This window comes from Pipra filicauda, unplaced genomic scaffold (genome assembly GCF_003945595.2).
Source record: "Pipra filicauda isolate LSUMZ 115617 unplaced genomic scaffold, ASM394559v2 scaffold72_size3293161_pilon, whole genome shotgun sequence".
NCBI classification, from domain to species: Eukaryota; Metazoa; Chordata; class Aves; order Passeriformes; family Pipridae; genus Pipra; species Pipra filicauda.
The window spans coordinates 2,295,194-2,314,147 of record NW_024104898.1 but is presented as its reverse complement, the minus strand read 5'-3'; the positions used below and the strand labels follow the sequence as shown (position 1 = coordinate 2,314,147).

The 18,954-nt window shown below is 46.0% G+C and overlaps 1 protein-coding gene and 1 long non-coding RNA gene across 9 annotated transcripts; one reads left to right on the top strand and one right to left on the bottom strand.

Moving 5' to 3' along the window:
- Positions 1–1,668: 1,668 nt before the first annotated feature.
- LOC113995193 lies at positions 1,669–5,792 on the bottom strand. 2 transcript variants are annotated; one of them, XR_005566516.1, is made up of 2 exons: positions 5,636–5,792; positions 1,669–4,196 (listed from the first exon to the last, which is right to left on the bottom strand). It is a non-coding gene; the product is annotated as an uncharacterized LOC113995193 (long non-coding RNA). The 2 variants fall into 2 exon arrangements; XR_005566515.1 differs by lacking the exon at positions 5,636–5,792 and adding an exon at positions 5,234–5,487.
- On the top strand, positions 5,468–18,522 carry CCDC167 (coiled-coil domain containing 167). Of its 7 annotated transcripts, none has more exons than XM_039389447.1 (6): positions 5,546–5,563; positions 7,735–7,894; positions 9,510–10,129; positions 12,899–12,993; positions 15,524–15,576; positions 17,692–18,522. In XM_039389447.1, exons 3-6 carry the CDS (start codon positions 10,076–10,078, stop codon positions 17,793–17,795), a joined length of 306 nt encoding a protein of 101 aa, XP_039245381.1. In that variant the 5' UTR covers positions 5,546–5,563; positions 7,735–7,894; positions 9,510–10,075; the 3' UTR covers positions 17,796–18,522. The 7 variants fall into 7 exon arrangements, 6 of the variants coding, with proteins under 6 accessions (XP_027590816.1, XP_039245381.1, XP_039245378.1 ...); XM_039389444.1 differs by lacking the exon at positions 5,546–5,563 and adding an exon at positions 5,614–6,101 and having other exon boundaries at positions 7,325–7,894; XM_039389446.1 differs by lacking the exon at positions 5,546–5,563 and adding an exon at positions 6,108–7,405.
- The last annotated feature ends 432 nt before the right edge of the window (positions 18,523–18,954 follow it).

Below are 18,954 nucleotides of genomic sequence, written 5' to 3'. Positions count from 1 at the left end.
CCATCTCTTCACAGGTGCAACTACACAGTCTCTCACCTCCACTTTCCCCTGCAGACATTGACATGATGCAGTGACTTCCTTCCTTCTGTGATCCCTATGACCAGCTGCATGTGGTACAGCAGAGCTGGGAGAAGAGAGGAGACATGGCATTGGGATACAGCTGGACATCCTCTATGCTGGGGAAAGCTGTTCTCAGAAGGTCCCTGGAAGGTCCCTCCTGGCTTATGGTCCATGACACATTGTCTGACAAGCTGGGGAAGGACATGCTTGGGAGATGAAGGGCTGCTTCCCATGGTATAGCCAAGGATAAGAGGTCAGGCCCCTGATTCAGTGCTAGCCCGGACAGGGTCAGATACTGCCTAACATCTATAAAGTGAGATGTCTGGCCTCAGCTTCCTCTCAGACTTGTCAGTGGACTGATTCATTTGTGCTTACAAAGCACAGTGAATCTTACAGATGGAGAAGGCAAAAAGAGGTAGGAAGGCAGTAAATCAGGAGTGCCCAGGAACATTCTCCTAGACACATCTTGTAAACTAGCACCAAACGGCTCATGCCACTATTACTAAACTTTCTTCACCTCTGAAACAGTGACCTTATGAAAAAGCCTATTGGGAATGGTCCTGTGCCTACAACTCCCAAATCATGCCTGGAAATTTTCTGGGACAGTTCTAGTGGGACCAAGTCAAACCATGCCAGGGGTGTACTGACACTTACTTCTGACGATTGAGTTTGTATTCTAGGAACGTTTCCTGATGTTTTTTAATTTACTAGTAAAGACTTAATTACTAGTGAAGACTTAATGTCTGTTCTATTAAATTACCCTCAAAGTCAGTACTGCCCTGATAAAAATCAGCAAGTGTCCCTAAACCTTCCTGAAAACTTTGATTCTTCAGTCCTCAGTGATTATCTTTCCATCTCCTCAGTGACTGTGGAACAAATTATTAAATAATCAATTTGTTATCACTTAAAGATAATCAGGCGATAAGAAAAAGCCAGCAGAAAGAAAGCGAAGAACAAATCATGTAAAACTGTTTAACTTTCTTTGCCACAGTAACTGGAATAGTGGAGAGAGTAAGCCCAGCAGTGAAGGCTATCCTGATGTGTAGTAAGGCTTTCTGAAACAATCCTGTATGATATTTGTCATGGATATGCGCTCTGCAACTACTTATCAGTAGTTTGCTATCAGACCAAGAGGACTTACAGAGATCAGTCCAAGGGCTGCCTGGCCAGATCTATCAACTAGCTTCCCCAATGACTTAGATGATGAAATAAAGTGCGTTTATAAAATGCATAGTTGGCCCCAAGTCTGGAAGAGCAGGCAAGACTGAAGGCACGACAGGAAAAAAAAATTGGAGAAATAGCTCACAATCAGCAATCTAAAATTTCATAGAACTAGTGAAAATACTGAACTGAGAAGGGGAAGAAATTAAATGCACCAGTAAAGAAAAAAAGTGCCTAGACCTCAGCACTGAGGAAATGCATTGAGGAGTTACAGGACCATGAACTGATTATGAATTGCCATTGAGAAGGTATTGCATTAAAAGGCAAATTTCCTTCTAGGCTGTATTACTAGGGCACACTGCCTATAAGACAAAGGGGGTGTCATGATCCAGATATTAAAATTATTAGAAATGCCTTTGCCCAAATTAAGGTGCAAACAAGACTATATGCCGAAGTCAATAGTATGGATTTTATTCAACAGTAAATGTGAGGCAGAGAGAGAGACAGAAAGAAATAGGAAAAAAGGGGTGGGGGGAGGGAAGAAAGAGAGTGATGGAGATTAAATAGAAAATGCATCACCACTCTGTGGAACCCAGTGGCATCTTGCCGGTCTGGTTCTTCTGGTCTTCTTGGTGGTGAGGGTCCCGCAAAACACAGAGTCCAGTGGATTAATATACGTTCAGGAGATGCCCAGGCACCTCCCCTGGGCAAGCTTTACAGTCTCTTGAGACAGACTCTGGATTAATTGCATCACTTGGATCACAGTGCAGTCCTTCGGTGGTAGAAGGCCTCAGGAATGAGTCTGGACGGCACTTTGAGGGTCTTTGATGGTTTATGACCCCTTCTCAGTTCCTCTCACGTGAATGTCCTGTGTGTATGTGGCCTTCCTGGAGGGGGGAGTTAGTCGTGTTTTGTGTGGAGAGATTTCGTTATCACACGCCCAAAACCCTTCTCCTCCTCCACTCACTCAGCCTTGTTTACTTCTTCTTAGACCTGAAATAATTAGACAATAATCTTATCTCAAGTTCCCATCACAGTCTAAATTACAGTCAGGAAGCATATGGGGGGGGGTGGTTTTGGGAGGGGAGGGCGTTTCGGTGGTCGCAGACAGGCAGTTTTTTCCTTGCAGTTTGACAAAAAGTCTTTCTATGATTTTGACAATGTTTAAGACAACAACATATCGGTCTTGCACAGGGGGTAATTTTTTCTTTCTCCATACCCCCAAGTTAAAGAGGATTAGTCTAGGTTTGGACTGCAGAAAGGTAACAAATGGTATATAATAGGTGCAAAACATATAGGGTTGAGAGGATTTAGTCTAGCAGGAAGAAAAGAGGGAATATGATGATGAACCTCAAATACATAAGGTTGTTAGAAGATGTGGATCAATTCCTCCCCATGTGTGCTGAGAATGGGTCAAGATGCAACAAGCTCAGTTTGGTTACAAAGAGGAGAGAAACCTTCCCAACCATCAGTCAATGAGCAGTGTAGCAGGTAGGAGGTGGCAGCATCCCTGGCACTCCTTAAGCACAGATAAGGCAAACATCTGCTTGGGTGGCATCAGGGCACCCCATCCTGCCTCTGGGCATGTAGGTGGAGTGTCTTCTGAATTTTCCTTTCAGACTGACACTTGTGTATTTTTAGTTTCTAACATCACTTCATCACTCATTTTGGCTGCAGGGATGTGACCCCCAGTGCAGGGACAGCCTAATCAGAGACCCTGAGCAATCTTACCAGGACTTTAATCCAATCTCAGTACTGGATATGTTATTTGGTGTTCACCTGTATGTCATCACATCCTACACCTTCCTCTTACAGGCTTTCTGTTAGACTATCCCATTCAAGAGATTACTAAAAACTATTCCACTCTTTTCCTCTTACCCCTCTGGCAGGAGATGTGTTCCATAATATGATTGCTCTCACAGCTAGAAACTTCTGATTTCCAGCTTAGATATGTGCATGGCCAGTCAGCAGCCATCAAGTCAGCTTGATATGGAGTACTTCAAATTCATACTCATGTCTGTGGTTATTCTAAAATACAGAAGCTGATGACATTGCATGCGAAAAACTTCCATCTCTTTTCCTCAGGTTTCAAGAAGGAAAATATTACAAGTTTGCTGAGGAAAAAGAACAGTTGTTCTTTCTTGCATTAGCATGCAGATGACCTGAATGACATTACAAAGGAAATTAAGATACAACACAGGGAAGAATGAAGACAAGGTGTCAGCTGAGGGCAGAACCAGGAGACCCAAGACCACATAACAGGCATAATGAAGTTACCAGCTTGATGGATTTAGGAGTGCCAGGAGGAGTAACATGAGAATTGAAAATTGCTGCTTGCAACAGTGGGAATGGTGGCTTCTTGGTGAGAGAGGAACCAGTTCCCCTTTTCAGTCTTCCCAAAAGATGTAACAACAAAGGTCACAGTCGTTTGCCTGGAAAATGGTGTATGTTTGTCTCTGAGGAGAAGTGTACATGTGAGAATTGACAGTCCTGCCCTGAATCAATATTCACATTTGTAAAGGAGAAAATGCTTTCTGCTGAACTGATGGCTATTTCAGCCCATTGCAAACCATAACAGATGGCTTTCTTCAAACCTGTATGCATTTTTAGATTGTATTTACACTCCCTAAGCAAGTCTTCTGTCTAAGAGGGGAAAAAATAACATTCTCACTCTTTTTCATTTTCTCCCTCCCCCTGACGCTGTGCTTTTCCGGAGCTGCTGGGTGGGTCCTCCTCAGCTTCTTTACAGCCTTCTGACTGAGCTGCTTCTGCTTGGAAAGCAGTTATCTGTGTCTCACCTTGGAGGTGGGAGTTCTGGCTCCTTTAGGTTCAGCAGTATAGGCTCTGTATCATGGAGTCAAGTACCAGACCGGGAAGCAGAAAACAGTACAGCTGTCCCTCATTTTCTCCAGACATAAAATGAGATTGATGCTGTTACCAACACATACTACCTCACGTAGTAAAAATGTAGGGGGCTGTTGTTTGAAAGAAAAATGAAACACACTAATTAGGTATCAGTAATATCACTCTTTCTATGACAGGCATCTGCACTCCTGCCATCCTAGCAAAATTTCAGTCAGCAGAGGCTATTTAGTCAAAATGAAAATTCAGTCTGTGTGTCTAATAAATGCTGCTGCTGCCCAGCCTTCTATTTTTTGGTCAGCAAATAGATCTGCTGTTCTTTGTCATGTAGCAATCATTTCCTACCCTGAAGACAAATGCATTTCAGTAGTTCTTGGCTGGCTGTTTTTTTCGGGTTGGTTGGTTGTTTCTTTTTTAAATACCAGATAGCAGTGTTTCATAAAAAGCTTTCTTGGGACAGAACAAGAGCTTCCATGCATATGTAACATTGTGATAAGCATCTTGCAATGAACTGGCTAGCATGCACAAAGTGCTGTCTGCTGGTAGATCACAAAGCCCACTTTTCCTCAGCTGCTTTAACATAAAGCTGATGTTTGAGTAGGAAGTCCCAAGGACAGCCTTAATCACAGAATCACAGAATTATTTCGGTTGGAAAAGACCTCTGAGATTATCGAGTCCAACCCGTGACTGATCACCACCATGTCAACTAGAACTTGGCACTAAATGCCACATTCAGTCTTTCCTTAAATACCTCCAGAGAGGGTGACTCCATCATTTCCCTGGGCAGCCCGTTCCAATGTTTAGCAACCCGTTCCATGAAAAAATTCCTCCTGATGTCCAGAAAAAAATTCTCAGTGATCCTAACATGCAGCAAAGCAGCTGTGCTGGGTCTGCCTGGTGTTTCCAAAATTGCCTTCTTTCTAGGTGAGCCCCGACCCCCAGCAATACAAGAGCTGGGCTGGAGTGTCCTGCCCAGTGCAGGCCAGGAGCTGGACTGCACTGACTCCCTTTGGGGGAAAACCAGATGATCAGTTCGGATCTGCCCTCTGGGACAGACAGGACAGATAGTACCCTACAGACCCCCCGCCCGAGGGAGCAGGGGTTTCTGAGGGGTGGAGAGGCAGGACGAGGCAGGACCAACAGGTCCCACCTCAGCTTTCCGGCCTGCTCAACCTCCTCCAACCATCCCTCATCCATCACCACTGGAACGGGCACAGCAGCCTCCGGGCAGCACCGACACAACGCAGGAGGCACCGCTCCGGTTGCCACTCGCTCCCAGTTGTGTCCAGACCACGCCAAGAGGGATCCCAGGGCCAGGCCCAGCGGCTCCGACGGAGGGCCTGGGCAGCAGCGCCCCCACCAAGATGGCGCTCGCTCCCCTCCCCGCCCAGCGCGGCCCATCACCGAGGCGTGCGCATGCGCGGCCGGGCCAGGCCGGACCATGGGCAGGCGGCGCGCGGGGCCGAGCGTGGCCCGGGAGGTGAGGGGGGGCGGGGGCCCGGCCGGGTCGGGAGCGGGAGCACCGAGCACGGAGCACCGTCCTCGTCCTCACCGCCGGGCCGTGAGCGATGGCGCTTGGTATCCCTGCTCCCGCCGAGCCCTGGAGCCAGTGCCGTGAGGGGCGGTGGGGCTGTGCCCGCCTCTGCGGCCCCAGCGCGGTGTGGGCCTTGCGGCGGTGGGAGTCAGCCGTGTGCGGGACACGGGCAGCTCCTTCTGCTTCTTGTGAGGAGCCCGGTGGTGAACCAGCACGTGAGGGGCCTGTAAATCACAGCGAGGAGGAGGGGGAAAGGCTGTTTTTTAATAACACGGCTCCCTTGTAAAAATGCCTTTTTATTGTTGCACTTGGGTGTTTTGTCTCCCTCACCGGAGATACTCAGGAACTGTCTGGATGCAGTCCTGTGCCATGTGCTCTAGGATGGCCTTACGTTGGACCAGATGATGCACGGTGGTCCCTTCCACTCTGACCCATTCTGTGATTCCATGATTCTGTAATCTGCTGAGCGGCAGGAGGGCTGCTGGTAAGCTTTGTTGAAGGTTTACATTTGTGTTAACAGTCTGAGTCGTGTTATTAAGGTCTCTCTGAAGCATACGTGGTTCTGGCTCCTGCGCTGAACAGTGACTCCGAGGAGGCAGTGGAGAGCCTGTAGTTCAAATCTGAGGGTTGTGGATACTTTGGGGACAGCAAAGGCATGAAAGCTCATCCCAAATGGCTGAGATGGGGCAGAATCGATGAACCAGTGAACTTCACTGGTCACCTTTCTGTCCTGAAGCCTTTCGGGTGAGATTATGCATAGCAGACCAAAATAACCGGAGTAGAAAGGCCAGGTAAAGGATTTGGGGCTTGTAGTGTTTGTGTCATCAGCCATTAACCTAAAGGCGAATGTCACAGAATCGGTAGGGTTGGAAGGGACCTCTGGAGATCATCCAGTCCAATCCCCCTGCCAAGGCAGGGTTACTTACAGCAGGTTATACAGGAACGTGTCCAGGTGGGTTTTGAATGTCTCCAGAGAGGGAGAACCAAACTTCCCTGGGCAGCCTGGTCCAGTGTTCTGCCACCCTCAATGTAAAGAAGTTCTTCATGATGTTGAGGGGGAACTTCTTGAGCTTCAGTTTATGGCCATTGCTCGTCCTCCTGTCGCTAGGCACCACTGAAAGGAGGCTGGCACCATCCTCTTGGCACCCACCTTTGAGAATGCTGTTGAGATTCCCTCTCATCCTACTATGTCATATGATTGGGAATTCAGTTTATAGTAGTTTTCTTGTCTGTTTCATTGGTTAGGCTTTCATTAGAGACACAGATGTTTCTAGACACTCTAGCCCAAATATAACCACCAAAGGGAGTCCAGAGGAGAGTGTGCTGACTGTCCAAGCTTCCCTTTGGTGAGCCTAGCAGGGAGTTGAAATGCTTTTTTGGTGGTTGTTGTTTGAGATATGGTAGACAAGGGGAGTTGAAGTAGTAGGGTCTACCTTACAAAAAGAGAGATGGTAAAAAGGTTGAGCCTGTCAGGGATCTCTTGGTCACAGAATGAAAAGAGACTGATTTTAGCTGCCAGAGAAAATTCTTGCAAAGTGTCTGGGGACTTGTAGTTGGTTTAGGTTTTGGGGGGTTTTTTTAGAAGTTGTCATGATGGAACACACTAGTTTTGAAAGGACTGTAGAACTACTCTTTTTTGGTGTGTTACAGGTGAAAACCTCTCAGTGCAAAGATACTGCTAAAAGATAAAATTCTTTCCACTTGCAGTGATGACAAAGGTACTGAATAGCAGTTAGGGAGGAAGAAAACAAAATCCCTTTAAGCCAGAGGAAGAGAGCTGTGTTTCAGGTATCAGAATGCATGACAACCAAGATATTGATTTCATAATTTAAACTTTTATTCTATTCCGTATTACCTTCTGAGCTGTTATGATTGTACAGAAAACTTTCCAAATGAGTCTTAATATGACATTATACATGATAGTTTTGAAAGGCCTCATCTAAGCAGAGTCATGCTTGTTTAACTGAAGTCATGATGCTAAATGAATGCAATTTTCCTATCACATTGGCTTGCACTTACAAATTGCAGGTGTAATTAATATGATCTGGTTTAAACCGATATAAATGCGTCTCCATAATGTTGTGGTGGTTTAAACTCACCTCACTTCTTTCCTATAGCTCTCTAGTCTTTCAACAGGCAGCCCTACTGACAATGCTGAGCTGCACAGAACTCTCTTGAGGAAACTCGTCAGGCAAATGAAACTGAGGAGACTGGTCCATTTTGTAGCAAAATAATGAAAATGGAAAGAACTTAAGAGAGTGACAAGGATGATCAAAGGTGTGGAAAACTTTTATGCAAGATTCTGCCAAGCATTCCAGGTCCTTTTAAGCTTGAAAACACAACTGCAAGGGGACCCAATATAGGTCTATATCCTCTGCATGCGATTTGTAACTTTAAACAAAGAATGAACCTTCACTGTCAATAAAAAATTAGGGCTGTCAAATGAAACAAGCAGCTGACTAGCTCAGAACAAACAGAAGGGGTTCTTCCCATAACCTGTGGCTGTGCTGTGAAACTACCTTTCAGAGGATGTTGTAACCCTTAAAAATATACTTGTGGGTCAGACAACAACTGAAAAAAAAAATAACGGAAGCAGTACAGTGCATTAAATGCAAAGACAGTGCACTCAGACAGTGCCAAAGCTGTAAAATGTCAGGTGTGTGTTTAGAGAAAGTATTGTTACTTTGTGTATTGCTCCTTCTGACAAGGCAGTTTCTAATGACTATCTATGGAAGAGCATAAAGAATAGGGAAAAGGCCAACATAGTTTTTACTCAGTAAAGCTGTTCTTACAGAATTTTTCAAAAAGCACTGGTCTGAGCTGAGGCAGGATATGCTTGTGGGATAGTCTCTCCAAGGCTGAAGGAAGAGATGCAGGTAGGATCCAGCCTTTTCTCCTTTAGCAATGCAGAGGGTTGTTCTGCAAAATTTATCTTAGAGTTTGCTGGAGGATCATCCTCTGCTGTGTAGTAGCTTGTCTGATAAATATTTCCAAGCACACTGTGGGTAGAACATGTGTGAAATTATTTGCCAGCATGCAAAATGATTCCAGGAGCGTGGAGAAAATGGAAGTGTGTACATGAACTGCAAGTTAGCACTTGAATTTAAACAAAACTTGTTTCTGCTGGACTGATAATAATCCAGCCAAATTTGTGGATGAAGGAACCGTTAAGTCTTCTGTGAAAAGAATGGCTCAAGTATGCTGGCAGGTGATAAGGCATGTAAAGACTGCTCAGACAAGGGTTTTTGCATTTGCCCCTACCTCTTCAGTTGGCTTTGATCTGTTTTATGAGGGTCACAAGATGAAAACCTCATTACCTAATGCTGTTGGATGTCAACGTATGTGTGATATGGCTCTTTGCCAGTATCTTAATTAGGGAATTCATAAAAGCAGAGGGTGGATGCCAGTTCTTGAAAAGCGCTTTTAGCCTTTCTGCTGGAAAGAAAGATTTTATTAATTCATTACAAAATGTATTAAATGGGATCCAGCTCAACTCTGTAAGCAAAGCTGCTTCTTTTTCTCTTCTCTCTTTGCCTTTATGTGAGCCATTTTGGGCTCCCTGCCCAAGATGGTCCCCGCAAATGATATTTGTAATCAGCATATAAGTCACTTTGGATTGAAATCCATTCCAGGTCCCTCTGGCTTAAAAAGGTTTCCAGATTGTGAGCGAGTATTGCCAGAATTCAACAAAAATAGCCCAATGCCTTGTCATACCTGTGGAGCAAAGGAGGCATCTGGTCTTAGATCTCTGTGTGCATCCAAAGCTGCTGGGACCTGACTTTGTGGAGTGTCTAATGATGAGCTTCAGAAGGGCAGCTCTGCACGCTCTGAGCTGCTGCCTGGATGTGAAGCACCCATTTCACTCACCTCTTTTAACTGGCACTACTTACAGATGTTGCTGTGAGTGAAGTCCTGTGTCCCTGCTACCGGCTGTGAACCGCGATGAGTTGTCATGTGAGCTTTCTGAGTGCTGCATTTCAGCTCTGTCCCAGAGGATTCCCTTCATGGAAAGGAGAGCTATAGGGAGGAAGGCTTCGTCGTTGCAACTTATGAGACACTGTGCTGAGCTTGCCACTAAAATGATAAGGCGGTGTGAAGTGCAGGGATGGGTCAGCTAAGCGAGCTTGGCTCTTTCTTTTCCTGTGGGCTTCCAGTATGCCTAGGTACGTACCCCAACTAACCTTCTCCTGTATTAGTTAGTAGGAGGGAAAGCTTTCCATCCACAGCTAGCTCAGGTGAGCCCCTGCTTTTAGGATTGCTCTCCTGGAGAGCTGCATAGGGAATTATGCCAAAGCTCAACAGATTTTCTTGTGCTACCGTTTTACAGACTATGCTCCCCTGGGAGTTTCCTGAGCAGCCCAGAGAGTAATCAGTAAATCCCAGGCATTAGTCTGATTTTTCCCTGTGCTTATTTTCTATTTCTGCCTTTCCTTTGTCCTGCAGTGAAGAATTATTTGGATGACTGAGCTGCCGAGAGACTTCTGGCTTGCAGGAACTGATCCCAAATCCCAAGTGAGGTAGCGGCATTGTCTGAGGCTTCTAGTGCAAATGAGCTACCTTCAGGAGGCAGATGGTATTGTCCCAGTTTATGAGTGGGGAAACTGAGGCATGGTGAATGGATAACATCTGTGAATCCTCACTCTGTCCTTTCTTACAACCCCTAATTCCCTAGACTAGCTGGAAGAGCAGAAATAGAGAGATTCTGAAGGAAAAGTATTTTGTTCATTCAGCAGTCTGTTTCTCCTTCCTTCTTTTTTTTTTCTGATTATTTTCTGTCCCTTGTGCCCTCAGCTCAGCAAAGCTGATGGTGCAGTTCTAGGGCATGTGGTTTATTAGCAAATTATTGCTCTCCAGCAGGGGACCCAAACTTTGGTTTTGATTTAAGAGCAGTAACACCAGTTGAAACTTTTAAAGTATTATGTGGAATCTGGAGATTTTTAGTCAGCAGAAAGTAAAAGCGTTGACAGAGTTGGGTGGAGTATCCTCTTGTTGAGTCTCATGAAATGAGGGAAGTATGAGCAGAGAATGTCCTAGTGAGAGCAACTGCAGACTGCCCAGGAGGAGCAGTTCTGGAGGAGAGGAGTGCAGTGGCATGGATTAATTTAGTGGTGGGATTGGCAGCTGACTAAAGCTCTCATTAAATTGTTATTATTTAACATTATTTTTAAATGTATTTCCCAGGAAGGCATGGTGCATTGTAATAAGTTTACTGGCTAAGGAGTAGCCAAATAACACATACTGGAGCATCCCTTGCTGTGTGTGCATGTGAGGGTTTCCGATATCTAAGGGAGCAGAGACAGTCATTTTTAAATGGTAGGAGCTGGTGAAGGTGATGGTAGTTCTTAAACTGGACTGGATGGACACCCCACCTCTACTCTGCTGCACTCTGCCATTAAATTAACTTGCTGATAACTGTGGTCAGAGTTGACCTGGGCAAAGCCCTTACTTGGCCCTGAAGCATCATGCTGACTGACCTGTAGTGGATGACATACTGATGAGCAGCTGGAATTAACATTCCTAACTGGCACAGCTGGAGATGGAGGAGAACAGTTATCTTTGCCCTGACCAAATGCATTTTCAGCTAACATGATTCAAAAATATCCATTTCCCCATCCAGGCAAACCCAAGCATTGCCAAACACAGAAGTGCCGTTCCATGTGCTCTGGATCAGGTGATGTGCTTTGGTGCTCCCCTTGGGCTCAGGGGAAGCTGTGCAGGTGCCTCTGGGGAGCTTGGCATCTCAGCAGCCCTAGCAGAGTTGCCTAATAACACAGGACTTTGAAATTGCTATCTGGTAAATAAAAGACTTACTTGAGCCTTGTTATATGTGTCCTGCTGCCCAGCTCTGCTGTGCTCCTTGCAGTGAGACTATTCAGCTGACTGGCTAAACTTCTTTTTATGGTCTGTTTTGTTCCCCGTTTTGCGTCAAGCCTCTTCTCACGTCCTGCTTATTTATGATGCTTGCCTGCCTTTCCTGAGCAGAAGGTGTGAATTGCTAATGAGCTCTGGACAGAGCTGATCCCCAAAGCAACAATAATTAGGGATCACTACCTTTGATTTTGTTTCCCTTATCACTGTTTATGGGAGTGTTTGTGCTCTGAGCCACCTTAGAGCCGCTTATGTCCAGGCAGCTTATTCCACCTCAGTACTTTTCCTGGGACTGTGCTGCCTCTCAGTCTCTAGTGTGTTAAGGCTCCCACCACAGAGAGGCTGTGCTGCCTTCCATCTAGCCAGCCCTGGCCTTCCCTGGAGAACCAGGCACAGCAGGAGTGTTGCGCTAAGTAGCTAAAAAGAGAGGTCATTGCCATCTCAGGGCACCAAGGCTGTTTGCTTTCAGGCTAGGCTGTTGTGTTCATATTATCTGATTAGTCCCACTGTTTCCCTGCTGGCAGCAAGCTTGAAAAAAAGTTTTCCTAAAGATGTCTATGCTCTGGTTGCCAGGCAGAAGAGAGGAATGATTCCCAGAACTGTTGCCCACGGTAGGATTCCCTCCTGGGCAATCCCTTTGCACACAAGTAGATCAACCCCTCCTATGCTTAGCCACAGTTACTCCCCTCCACAGGAAGACACAGGAGGAGGGTAGCTGTTAGGATGCTTGATGAGGAGACACAAGGAGATGACCAGTGTTCTTCTGCATGGGAACATGTTGCTGCCAAAATTTGGTGCAAGTGGAAGGTATGGAGGCAGGGTTGAATGCTCTCTTGAGCATACTCTGCAGACCACTGTTGCTGTTGTAGATTTAGTTGGGTAAAAGATGGTAGGCATCAGTGTTTCTTTCCCCTTTTTCCCCCTTTTCACCCTCAGACAGCTGAGGGTGCTTCGTAGGCACATCCCATGAACTTCTGCATCCATTCACAATGCTAAATCAAGACCTTGTCCCTCAGGCTTTGGCCTAGGCCAGTCTGGTTTTTTTCTTCTTAATTGCCTCAAGATGCCTTAGATCACATCTTTGCTTATGGACCCACATGCAAAGAAACTAGAACAGGCTGGAACAGGACCAGATCCTAGCGGAAAGGTGCTGGCCAGCCACAACTGGCAGCATCAGGGCTGGCTTGGCTGTGTCTGGCATTACGATGTCATAGTTGCCTGGGGTATAATACAGGCTGATCTGGGAGGTGAAGGGTTTTCTGTGCTGTGAGCTCTACACAGAGCTGGGGCTCCTCCCTTGATTAGGGCAGGAAGAAGGTGGAGTGGCTGAGCTGCCACCCTTCTCATCTGCGTGGGAATGGATCGGTGTTAGCTGAGGCAGGAAATGATGGTGACTGGTGTGATGTTTTTCAGATCGATGGACTGGAGGAGAAGCTGGCACGCTGCAGACAGAGCATGGAAGAGGTGGATCTTAAGCTGCGCAGGGAGAAGCTCAGCCCTGAAGGAAGGTAGTGATGACCACCTCCTTCTACAGGTGTGGCTGTGCACTTCAGCTACCTGTCACCCTGCTGTAGTACTGAGCAAGGGCTCTTGAAAGGATGGGAGTCTGTGGTTCCCCATGACAAGACTCTCTTCCCCCAGCTTGGAGCTTACTTGGGGAACTTGCTGTGTGAGAAGTTCAGTGATATATGGAGAGAGCTTTATCTTCTTAACAGCCTGACTCCAACCTGCACCACAACCAGACAAGCAGTGCCCAAAACTTGCCACTTAATTTGCAGATCTGACTCCTGGCCTGCTAGGAGACAGCTCTGTGAGTCTGGCAAAGGTTTGCTGCACGCTGTTGCTCAAGCCTTGCCAAAGCTGCATGAGTTCAGTCAGGGGAGATGTGCAGCAGCTACTACTGAGGGCCAAACCAGCTGGGATGCAACTGCAGAAGGGGCTGAGGGAGATTTCCTGTGCCTATGTTGCACGTGTGTCTGGATGTAGGGATGCATTGACACACTGGCTTTTCTTGGGAAAGCTAAGAGGGACAATCCCCCTGAAATCTGTCACTGCCATAGAGGTAGCAACTGTTGGCTTCTAGAGCTGGGATTCAAGCAAGGACTTTGGCCTGGATTTTGTAGCAGACAGAGGCACAACCTGCTTTCTCTTGAGTGTGAAGCAAGAGATTCTAAGTCTTCCAGCTGATTCTCAAATCTCTCAGTTTGAGGATATTCTTTCAGTCACCTGAGATTAGCTCAGTTGGTCAGAGCTTGGAGCTGTTAACACCAGGGGCATGGGTTTGATCCCCATAGGGGCCATTCCCTTAAGAGTTGGACTTGATGATCCTTGTCGGTTCCTTCTAATTCAGAATATTTTGTGACTCTGTGACCAGCATCCTACTGCTCTGCTCGTAGGAAAAAAGGCCAGGAAGCTCAGTTATAGACCCAGGGAGTGGTTCTGTTGATCCTGGTGTTTGCTCTACAATGCTGTCCAACAGAACCCATTAGAAATGATCCTAGCAATGGTGATGTCTCCATACCCTGATATTTATCAGCCTCAGTTTAACTTCTTTGTTAAACTCTCATTTGCACTCTCCCCTCCCTGCTGCTTTACTGGGGTTTTGGATCCCCATCCATATTTAGACAGGGTCCTGTCCCTCATCTCTTTAGCTCTTCATCTCATCAGTCCTTTTCTAGGCGTAAATTCTTCTTGTTTACTGTGTGTATTCTTTATCTGGTACTTAGATGGCCAACAACCAAACCTACAGTTGTGATAACTTGACAGGATGGAAAAGATGATGGTTTCTTTCTGAAATATAGGGCCTAGAGCAAAGAATTAGAAACAGAGATTCCTGGGGCCTTTTCTGAATTTTACAGCTTGTATGGAGATAGAAACAGAACTTCAGTTGCCCTATTCCAGACCATTTGAAAAACCCTGAAGGAAGGTACATACTGTGACGAAAATTATTGATTCGGTGCACAGTACACAAAGGAGAGCTCTGCTTTCCCACTTTGAAGTTCAGTTGTCATGGTTTCTTCATGTCTCATTCTCAAAGCTTCTTCCCTTGACTCTCTTCACAAGGCAAGTTTCTAAGTAGCAGCTCAGTCATGTTGGTAAATGTCTTCTCCCTTCCTCCTGGCTACTCTCCCCCTTGCCTTTCCCCAGCTGTATTTAAGAACCCTTTCCTCTCCTGCTGCTCTGCTGTAGTTTGCTTTCTTGCCATCCCTTACTTAACTAGCTGTACAAATAGATTTGGATTTCTTTTCTCCTCCAAGTTCTTGCTCTGCCCCAAGGGGAACAACAAACTCTGTTACACTTACTGCCTTCTCTGAACCAGGAGATAATTTGTTAGTGCATGTGTATTGATGTTCATAGTCTGAAAGGAGTGACTGTGTCTGCACTGCCAGAATGGAAATGCTGCTGCTTTCAGGAATTTTGTTTTGCATTTATATTTTAAACTGTGTATTAATTAATCATCTTGTGCAGTTTAAGACAAGGGCTGGGTTGGCCTGTTATTATCATGAGTTTTCAGCATAATAACAGGTTGCTTAACTGGTTGCTACTGAGCTTGGATTCAGCTTGTTTCCTTGAGTTTACCAATTTGTGTAAATTGGATACCTCCCAACACAGGGATCCCGGCTTCTATCAGTGAGAATTACTGTTGCAGCACCATGCCAGTGTGCTGGAGGTGCAGGATTCTGCAGAGAGCACTTGGGGACCCTGCCCTATGTCAGAACTTCCTACCCCACCTGGGGGAACTAGAGTAGGGGCTCTCTGACACACAGACCCCTTTGTAGCTGCTTCAGGAACACTGACACTGTCCTGAAAGAAGAGACAGGAAGCAGTTTCAGGGAAGGCAAAAATAATCTAAAATGCTGCATCGCTTCTCTTGCGCAACTGGGTGTTTCTAAACTGTCATCACTCCACAGTGAAGGGTGAGGGGCTCATTCTGTGAGCAGATATCCCCAGCAGTGGGACAGTCTCTCTTCCATCATGTAAGCAAAGAAATAGGCTGTGTTGTGCCTCGCAGGTAATGAACTCCTCTTCTCATTACAGAAAGTCACTGGAGAGAGAGAGAAACTTACTAATGACCAAAGCTGACAACTATGGTAAGAGCTTCATTAAAAATGGTCCCTCTGGGCTGGATGGGATCAGTGCTGCAGCTTAGCTTTGTCTTCAAGCTCCTGCCACCTCTGACTTCTGCCTTTGAATTTAAGTTCAGCCAAAGGGAGCTAGACTCAGGGAAATGTAGTCAGCATATTATGAGTCTGTATCCTCCTGCTTGAGCTGTGCTACCATAGGGGAAAAAAAATAAGCATCAGCTAATGAAGGGGGGGAAAATGTCCCTTTCGCATACCCCAAATTACTAGTCTTTAGATAATCATAGCTAACAGATCAGCTTGAGTAGCTTTTAACATTTCTTCCTCCCCTTTTTAATTTTTTTTCCTTTTTTTTTTTTTAATAGAAGCTTGCTAAGCAAGCTGGCAAGTGCTTTCAGGAGTGTTGCAAAGTATACCTTCCTTGGGGAAGGTTCTTATTGCATCAGTTTCTGGGGCCACTCAGCACAGGACCATAGGGATTCACACTGATGTGCTCCCTGCAGTTCTAGAGAGCCAGGGTCTTTCCTTGCTGCAAGTCCTGCTGTAGACAATTAAAATGAGAGTCACTCCGATCTACCACAACTTGACAGCATGTCCATTCCACCAGGAATGCTGCTTTGCACATCTTCAGACTCCTAGTGTTGATCAGTGTGTTACCTGCTTGACAGTACTTTAAGGCCTGGAGAGTGGAAAGCCAGCAACTTTTTAATTATAACTCCTGTTAAAGGACTGTTTCCAGAAGAGTAGCCATTACTTTAAATAGATTGAAAGCTGTTCCCTGAGGAGCTACCACTAGAGACAGCAGAAGACTCTACACATCACTGCCACTCTTTCACCAGCCAGCAGTCAGCTAGCACTGGCAGCAAAGTAGTCTGACAGCAGCTCAGACAGCAGCAACAGCCTCACCTAATGGTGATGGCTGCTCCTTCTGGAACAGAACACACAGTGCATGTGCACAGAGTCTTTTTAGATCACTGCTATGGCCTCTGATTAAATCTTTACTTATTCCAACTGACACACTTGAGGTCATGAACTGCAGCTGCTGACGATGGCATTGCTCCATCACTTCAGGCTGGCACTGCTGTGTGTGAGGTTATGTGACCTCCTGCCTGTGTCACCTCCTCTGGGGCCTTGCAGATTTAAGCAGGTTGCTCTGCAGTTGCATGAGAACGCTTGCATTACATGAAGACTGGGGGCAGAAAGAACAGCTAAGAGTCTCTTTTGATAACAATACCAGTTTAGGAACTGCTGGAGGCTGCTTGTGCAAACTGTAGAGGCAGTAACTTGTGCAGTTACTGCAGATGAACTCAGCAGCAAAAGCAGTCCGACTCTGGAGACAGGCCCCACCCAACCTTGCCCTGCCAAACAGTTACTGCTGTTCGACCATGCAGTGTTTAGTGCTGTAGGCCTCACTGCTTGCCTGTGCCACCCAGCAAAGTTTTGTGGAACCAAACTAGCCAGACTGGAGTTCTCATCTTTTGTAAAGGAAACAGAAATGAAATGGAGATCGCAAGGCTCCATACTTGCAGTAGCCACTTCCTTTCATCTCTGTGTGTCTGCGGTGGTTCTGTAAACCAGGGCAAGGAATAGCAACCTGTCTCTAAAAAGCTTCAGACCCCAACAGAATGAGTGTCTACGCTCAGACCTGTTCCACACTCATCCTTCTGAAGCACAAGGAAACCCACATTCTGCAACATTCAAAGGCAGCCACAATTGTATTTAAGTAAATTTTAACGCTAGAAAAAGCTACCAGGCTGTTACCTCTAGAAGATATTAGAAATAGCTCTTAGCCCTCTGTCTCCTTCATTCTTTTAGGGAACAAACAATTATTCTAATGACAAACTCTGTCCTTAGTAGAGGCCTACAGCAATGTCATTTGCAAACAGAAACTGGTCTGGCACTGAAGTATTCCCAAGCACAAGTGTCAGGATGGGAGTTAGCAAATGAAAGGGTTCCCGCTAGTTTACTTCCTGTTTGGCACATCCTATAATTGGCAGCTTTGCATACTGCTCCCAAAATGTTGCCCATGGCCAAGGTAGCTTTGTGCTTTTAAGAGAGTTTTGAAAGTGGATGTGGCTGCAACATGATGAACCTTCACAGGCAAGGCTTTTGTTTGTTTCCCAGAGAAAGAACTGAGTGCGCTTCGCAAGGAAAATCGCAAGAATGCTGCCCTTGCGGTGGCCATGGCGTTGCTGATTGCTCTTATTTACGCCTGCTGGACGATGTGATTGCAGTCAAGAATTCTCCCTGCTGACCAAATGACTCCCCTGCAAGGAGTGCTTCCTCCTCTCACCACTGTGCCTCCAAGAGTGAGGATCAGCATTTCAAAATGTTGTTCTTGTTTACTGTCTCCAAGCCTCATTGTAGGGAAGATTTTTCTCTGCAAATTGAGGGGGACAGGAGACAAACCAGAAATCACAGCACACTTGCACTTGAAAATCAGGTCAAACAGAGCTCAAGGTGGTGCCATCTTACCCAAAACACAGTCAAGATCACCCAGCCTGATGCAGGAAGACAGTTTGTTCTCCTTTTGAAGAGGACCCCTGTGGTTGCAGACATGCCACTTTCTTGGCTCCTGTGACTCAGCCATAAGATGAAGGGACACCAACCTCAACTGAAGAGTAATCTTGAGGAATTGCGACCTTAAGACTTCATGTGTTTGCAGAGCTGCACTAAAGATGTTTCCTCCTCCACCCTGACTTACAGGACCAAAGGAATCCTACCTCCACAAAACCATAGGTACGTAGGTATCTCTTTTTCTGCAAGCAAGTAGCATACAACTTCAGATCTGGGTGCTTGGGCTTTGAGAAGATCTGCCTGCCTCTCCAATGCATCAGAGCTTGGTAGCCATTTTGTGCCTTTGAGAATCAGCACTTGCAGAAGAGAATTTACTAGTAACTGCGAGAAATGGAAGTGCTTCTGTAGGGTTTTAAATAAAATAATCCAACCTTGTAATTTCCTGTTCTGTGATTTTTTTTTTAATTTCTCGTTTTGTCCTGTTTCTCAGGCAGTGCTTTATTCCCATCCTACCATCTCCCTGCTGGCACACATTACACATAGTAAGCCTAGACTGGGTTAGGCACTTAGCATCCCTGGTTAGTGAGGTTTCAACAGAGGTTACTGGCCTGTTGCAGCCTGGAATCTACTTCCTTTGAGAGGAAAAGCAGCCTAGCATGCTGCAGAGGAGCACTGGAGACTGTCCCCTGTAGTCCCCTCATTCTTATGCAGGGACATACAGTAAGTAGCCCTCAGCATGCTCTAACTTGGCAGAAAGCCTTTAGAAGGGACTGCCTTGAAAATTTAACTCTGCAAGGCATATCTCTGTCGCCACACTGACACACACTGCTGGCCAGAATTTTGTGGGGAAGCAAAGTAAACAAGCACTCC